This window comes from Sitodiplosis mosellana, unplaced genomic scaffold (assembly GCF_009176505.1).
Source record: "Sitodiplosis mosellana isolate CC-2019 unplaced genomic scaffold, AAFC_SMos_1.0 Smas_scaffold_6231, whole genome shotgun sequence".
NCBI classification, from domain to species: Eukaryota; Metazoa; Arthropoda; class Insecta; order Diptera; family Cecidomyiidae; genus Sitodiplosis; species Sitodiplosis mosellana.
Window position 1 is genome coordinate 1 of NW_022601472.1, and position 7,077 is coordinate 7,077.

Consider the following 7,077-nt stretch of genomic DNA (forward strand, 5'->3'; position numbering starts at 1 on the left):
ATTGATCCTTAGTTTAATTTTTCTGATTCGACTGGAACGATGCATAACTTCTGTACCGGCCGCTTCAGCACATTCGTTGAAGTTTGTATAACAGCATTTCGTACCAATCCATCCTTGCTGACAATAAGTTCCTTGACTCTGCCTAGAGCCCAACTTGTAGGGGGAAAATTCTCTGTTCTAATGATGACAAGCTGACCGACTTTTAGTTTTTCCTTCTCTCTCCTCCACTTCTTTCTTTCTTGAAGAGAGGTCAAATATTCCGACTGCCAGCGATCCCAAAATGTTTTCAACATCTTCTGTCGATCTTTCCATAATCTGATCCCAGTTGAGTCCGGCCTCTTATCCAAATTAAACGGTAAAGGTAGCAAGAGCGGTTCACCGATTAAGAAATGTCCTGGAGTGAGAGCTTGCATATCTAAAGGGTCATCACTCAGTGGGTGCAATGGTCTGGAATTGAGTATGGCTTCTATTTGCGTAAGTAAAGTCAAAAGCCGTTCGTATGACATCACTTTCTGTCCAACAATTCGCTTCAAGTGAAACTTCATCGACTTAACTGCCGCCTCATAAATGCCTCCTTGATGAGGTGCAGCTGGAGTCATAAAATGCCATTGTGTTCCTTTGTTGTGCAGATGATCGAGAGTTTGTTTATCTATCCAATGTTCCATTGCCTTTTTCAGCTCTTTCTCTGCTCCGACGAAAGATGTTCCGTTGTCGCTAAAAAACTTTTCGCATCTTCCTCTTCTCGCGATAAATCTTTCATAGCAAGCGATAAACGCCATCGATGACAAGTCCGACACGATATCAATGTGTATTGCTCTCGTTTTTAAGCATACGAATATTGCAATCCAACACTTTTTCCTCGGAAGATCCCCTGATACACCCGGCATAATTGTTTCAAAAGGTCCGGCATAATCTAATCCTGTATGCAAAAAAGGTTTCCCTGGTTGCACTCTTTCTGATGGTAGCTCTGACATAAGCTGACTTTCCAATTGTGCATTTAATCTAGCACAAACGACACACTTTTGCACAAAATTCCTTAGTTCACTTCTTATCCGTGGGATCCAATAAAATTGTCTAATATACTGCATCATCACCTGTGCCCCACCGTGCTTGGTTTGACGATGTGCATTGTCGATTACTAGCCATGCCAGTCGCGAGCCATTTGGAATTATCGCCGGATATTTCATTTCATAGCTTAATTCTGATCTTCCTATTCTGCCGCCGACACGTAAAATTCCATCACTATCCAAAATGGGATTGAGTGATTCTATCCTACTTCTTTTCGGTAAAGTTCTTTTTTCTTCCAAATAAACAAGTTCTTTACTAAAATGCTCTTGCTGCGATTTCCTCAACAGATAATTCATTGCTTCTGCTTTCTCTTCCATTGTTGGTGGCACAACTTCTTGAACAATTTCGCCTCTTCTGTTCCTTCTGCTCTTCACAGTTACTCTATTCAGCTTCATTTTGATGAATCGATTAACATAACTAAGAATGTTTACGGCTTTTTCCAATTTTCCAGCATATTCTATCAAAGAGACACTGTCTTTATTTCCTTTCAATCTGATCCGTAGAGAGTCTCTGAATGTCGATACCATATTTACTTTTACTTCGGCTAACATTTCTGCTCCAGGTGGCTCTTTATGGATAAAACGTTCCGATGGCCAACTTGATCTTGGTTTTGTAAGCCATTCTGGTCCATGCAACCAAAGCTTGTTATCGACTAAATCCGATGGCAATAAGCCTCTGCTCACTAAATCAGCTGGGTTGTCACTTGAGTCAACATGGTGCCAGCATTCAATATTTGTTCTTTCTTGTATTGAAGCAACACGATTTGCTGCAAACACTTTCAAACTGTGCGGCTCTTTCCTGATCCAATGCAATGTAATAGTCGAATCCGACCATAAACTATATGGTATTCTGTTCCATTCTATTGATGTTTTTACCTGTTCGTATAAACGTGATAGCATTTCAGCTGCTGTCAACTCAAGCCTTGGAATTGTGACTGTTTTGAGTGGAGCAACACGCATTTTCGATATCAATAAGCTGCTCGTAATCTTTCCATTTAAATGTTCGACACGCACATAGATACTTGTTCCGTAGCCGATAACTGATGCATCAGCAAATCCGTGAATTTGTATGTCACAATCATCCGAAGTTCCAATCCATCTGTTTATTTTGAACTTTTCCAGTTGAATTATGTCTGTCCAAAACTGTTCCCATCTTTTTTGTATGTCCTTGGACACTTCTTGATCCCATTCAAATTTCTCTTTCCAAAGGTCTTGTACTATTTTCCTACCAATCATTATTACTGGTGAAATATAGCCATTCGGGTCGTATAGCTGGGCTACACAGCTCGCAATTTTCCGTTTGGTGAGTTTTCCCTCAATTTTTGGTGATTTCACAATAAACGTAAATTGGTCTTTTTCTATCAACCATTTGAGACCTAAAATGGTTGAACTATCCTCCTCGGAAAATATCATTGATTTTTCCATAACTGAATCCATGGCTTTAGAGACTGTTTTATTGTTCGATTTCCATTTTCTTAGCTCAAAGCCGGCTCCTTTTAAAATTTGATCCATGTTTTTTGCAAGTTCTATTGCTTTCTGTTCCATATGCGTTCCTGTAACGCAGTCATCCATGTAGTAGTCATTTTCAATAGCTTTTGCAGCTTCTGGATAAATTTCCTGTGCTTCTCTGGCCGCTTGAATTACACAACGAACGGCCAAATAGGCTGATGAAGTCAAACCAAAAGATACAACCGTCAGCCAGTATTCTTTTAAAGGTTCCGACTCATTTTCTCTCCACCAAATTGTCTGTAAATTCCACTGTTCCTTTGATAATTTGACCTGATTAAACATTTTCCTTATATCAGCGTAAATTACAATCCGATGTCTTCTTACTCGCATTATTGTCATAAACAAATCATTTTGCAATTTAGCTCCGAGTAACTGAATGTCATTTAGAGAGACACCAGTATCTGTTTTACAGCTCGCATCATATACGATTCGATCTTCTTTTGCAATGCAGTGATGCGGAATGTGGTACACAAGCTCATTCTGTTTTGGTTCTTTGTTCACTAATTGCATGTGTCCTAACCTAATCATTTCCCTCATCTTTTCCACGTAAATAGATTTCATTCTCTGATCCTTTGATAATTTTCTTTCCATGTACATGAACCGTTTTAGGGCTATTTGCTTCGAACTTCCAAAGCATGTTATGTTTTCTTTCAATGGAATCTTTACAACAAATCTTCCATCTTTTTCACGCTTAAAATTGTCCATGAAATGTTTTTCGACAGCAATCTGTTCCTCGGTAAGTTTTGGTTTCGTTTTTATTTGATCTAGTGTCCAAATTCTCTCTAGCAACCTATCTAGTTGATCCTCCTCATTGTATTCTATTGCCGAAAGCGCTTGACCTGTTTCCTCATCTAAATATTGCGAATCTGATCCAAAAATTATTATTCCTAAAGCTGTATTCATTTGAGCTATTCCGTCTATTCCTCTATCCACCACCGATACAATAATTTTTGCGAAAAAACCTACACCGAACAAAAGGTGTACTTGTTCTGTTTTCCAGTAATTCGGGTCTGCAAATGGCAAGTCAGTTGAGTTCCTAATTTTAAATGGGTTCATTGGAGTATCCGGCATGTATGGTTGCCAACCACTCTCTTTAGGCATGATCCAGAATGCTTCTCTTATACACTCGTCTTCATTAAACCAAGGATGAATGCTTAAGTTTACTTTTTGTTTGATCTGGAATGATTGGCCATTGATTCCAATCATTTTCCTTGATATTGGTAACGCAGTGAGTGACTGTCGCAATGCGTTGTGAAAGAAGCTATAGCTCGTTAAGTTTGGTTGAGCTCCACAGTCCATAAATCCTCTTACTTTTACATACTGATCCTTTGCTATTTTTACGTGAACCACTGCTGTCGCTAAAAAGGTATTTTTCTCTTGTACAAAATAATCACACTCATGGTCATACGGTGTGGAATGATTCATTTTATTTTTCTTCGTGTTTTCTTTTCCGTCATTACATTTCAATTTTCTTTTCCTATTTTTACTCGTTTCCATCTGATCCTTCAACAATTTTTCTTGATCATTCAACAATTCCAATTTTTCGTTAACCAAATTCAATTTATCCTTGAACAATTTGTTGCTCTCTGTTTCCATCTGCTCCTGTTTCCATTTCTTTCCTGGAACCACGTCTAGTCATGCGCTTGTTCCTCGTTTGGTGGCATTGGTTGCCGTCAAACCTTGTTGTGTGTTTTGCTTGAATGGGCAAATGAGACTGTTGTGCCATGGATTTCCTTGACATTGTGGCAAACCGCATTTCTTTTGTGATTCACACGAATTGATGTTATGGCCTTTCTTAAAACAATTTGGGCATATGCGACGACGACGCAAGAAATCTTTCCGTCCCGTGATGTTCAAAGCTGCAAAGCTTGGACAATGGAACAGTGGGTGAGTTTCGCCGCTGCCTTCCGGACATGCTTCGCATGGAAATTTTCTCGGTATTGCACCGGTTTCTCTTCCTGTCTCATTTCCTTTTGCTGATCCCGCACTTGCTCTGTCCTTTGATTTGTTGCGATGCTCTGATCCGACGGTGATTTTCGTCAACATTTCCTGCAGCCGCTGCTTCTCTGTCCAAAAATTGCAACATAATCTTTACCGTGGGCATTTCGTCTTGGTTACGATATTTTTCCCAATCACGTGCGGTTTCAGGATCCAATCTTTCATGCAAATTGTGCACGAGTACAAAATCGTATTGATCTACTGGCAATTCAAGTGCTCGGAGTTGGCGAATCGTTTCGTGAGTGGCGTTTGCCATACGTTGCAGCTCTGTTGAAGTGGCTCTTGTATGCAGCACTGGCAATCGGTAGAATTGGCGCATATATTCCAGCGCAATCTGATACGGTTTGTTGTACAATTGTGACAATCTGTTCCATGCTTCTTGATAGCTGCCTTTGGCTTCATGACTTTCACCGAGTGCCTTTGCTGCTTCACCTTTCAACGATCTGACCAGGTACGAGTGTTTGTACGAATCAGACACATCAACATTGTCATGAATTGCGGCTTTAAAACGATCTCGGAACCCCAACCATTTGAGCCATGATCCATCGAAGTCACCCCACGTGTTGTTTATGTCGTATTCTTTGGGTGCCACTTGGATTTTCATCACTTTTTCCGAATCTGATCCTTCAGCTGCTGCTGATTTTTCTTTTCCGGCGCTTGGCTCCAATTCTTTAACTCGTTGAATCATAGCTTATGCGGCTTCAAAGTATTGCTGTTCCATGGTCGCAAAGCAAACGTCATAAGAATCAATCAAGCCTGAATTGCTATCAACGGCTTGTATCAATTTTTCGTACCAGGCGTTGCCCTTCTTCCATAAATCTTCCAAACGATCATAGCGAATGTTCACCGCCTCATACGAGATAGTCTTGAAGTCATCACCCAGCACGAACCCAGCCAATCGATTGATATGCTTTTGAACCGATTGGAATTGTTTTGCCTCATCACTGAGCGGTTGTTCCACTTGTCCTTGGTTTTGATTTTGATTTTGATTCTGATCCTTGGCTGAGTGCCTCTGTTCCTTTGAATCTGCTACTTTTGGCTTTTTCGCCGACATACTGAACGCTGTGCACAGTTGTTCACCAGATCTGTGGTAAAACTCTGATCCAGAAATAGAAACAAATTTTATTTAATTTCATAATTCCAAAAGAATCCAACTAATTTCATTTAGTTCAAATATTGTTCCATTGCAACACGGCGTTAATGATTAAATGTTTCCAATTGAATGCTCTTTTCCGATTATTTTCCTTTCTTTTATCCTTTTGTCCATAGACAAAAATAAATAAATAAAAATTGCTTTAAGTTCGAATCAAATTCGAAGTAAATCTATTCCAATTGAGCTCTCTTTCCTTAAAAAAAAACATTTCATGTTCCTGTTTTATTTGTTTATAACCTGTTCCAATGTGCATTCTTTTTAATCTATTCCAATGTGAATTTGTTCAAACAGAACATCTATCCAGCGATCGCTATTCCATAAGTTGTGTTTGTTTCAACCAACTTTTCTTTTCCATTTCTATGCACCGCTCACGAAACTGTGTGTTGAAACAACAACCGTTAAGTAAACAGTGCTACTGCGCATTTTTGTTTTCTCGGAACTGTGTGCCTTGTGCTGCGTGTGCATGCACGATCTTGTTTGAGTCGGCAACAATGGCGCACATCACATATCAAACACAATCCAAAGACACAGAACTTTGATTTTTTACATTAACTATGTGTTGCAATTTTCTATCCTAAATTCTTTCCGATGCAAAGTTTTTCACTAATATCTATCCAAAAAAAAAATCTGATGGACTATTTCCAATTTGATTTTCTGTTCCTGTGCATCCTATTTCGCAATTCTCTTTTCCTACACAATAACCACACGCTGTCTAAACTGTTCTTTTCCATTTTGGCAGAAATACTTACTCTTTTTTTTCTTGGCTATGATATTATCCGCTTTGAAAAATGTTTCAGTATTAATTTTACTGCAAATTGTGTGATTATAAACGATTTTTATTCGTAAAAATGTAACTCTTATGCGTGAAACGCAACTCAGAAAATATATTCACACGGAGAGTCGACTGAATTTGCTCGTTGACAGTTTAATAATGCCGGCAACGCGAACAAGTGTCTCCTCTTTCCCCTCTCATGACTTCGTGTATGTGTGTGTATCTGTTCCGAACGAGTTGCTCGCTCTTCTTATCCGATGTGAATTGCGATGTTCTTCTCCGATGCGAATTCGCTGTTCTTTTTCGATGCGATTTTTTTTTTCGCACTGTTCCAATTTATTCTTTTCCAATGTGAAATTTCGTCATTCAATACAATGTTACTCTTGTCCATTTTCCTTGTGAATTTTATGACTAATTCACTTTGTTCCAATGTAAATTCCGATATTCTTTCCGTGTAACATTGTTTTTTGGTTTAACCAATCTGTTCCGAAGCAACATTTGTCACTCTTTCCTTATTGCGCAATACTTTCCATGTGAATTTTTCCATTCACTCTGTTCCGTGTTATATATATATATAT

At 39.0% G+C, this 7,077-nt stretch overlaps 2 protein-coding genes across 2 annotated transcripts; both read right to left on the minus strand.

The window, feature by feature from the left end:
* Nucleotides 1-1,601: 1,601 nt before the first annotated feature.
* On the minus strand, nucleotides 1,602-2,858 carry LOC129579531 (uncharacterized; the record flags this gene model as incomplete). The annotated part of the gene is made up of 1 exon (XM_055469672.1): nucleotides 1,602-2,858. A coding segment is annotated over exon 1 (1,257 nt), but the record flags the coding sequence as incomplete, so codon positions are not given.
* A 1,353-nt stretch (nucleotides 2,859-4,211) lies between these two features.
* Nucleotides 4,212-5,262, minus strand: LOC129579530 (uncharacterized). The gene is made up of 2 exons (XM_055469671.1): nucleotides 4,695-5,262; nucleotides 4,212-4,642 (listed from the first exon to the last, which is right to left on the minus strand). The coding sequence occupies exons 1-2, from the start codon at nucleotides 5,260-5,262 to the stop codon at nucleotides 4,212-4,214; spliced, it is 999 nt and encodes a 332-aa protein (XP_055325646.1).
* Nucleotides 5,263-7,077: the final 1,815 nt, after the last annotated feature.

Coding starts and splice junctions, on each gene's coding strand:
- LOC129579530 (XM_055469671.1), bottom strand. CDS start 5,262: ATGATTCAACGAGTTAAAGAATTGGAGCCAAGCGCCGGAAAAGAAAAA. Junction 4,643..4,694: donor ACGTGATTGGGAAAAATATC/GTAACCAAGACG, acceptor ATTTTTGGACAG/AGAAGCAGCGGCTGCAGGAA.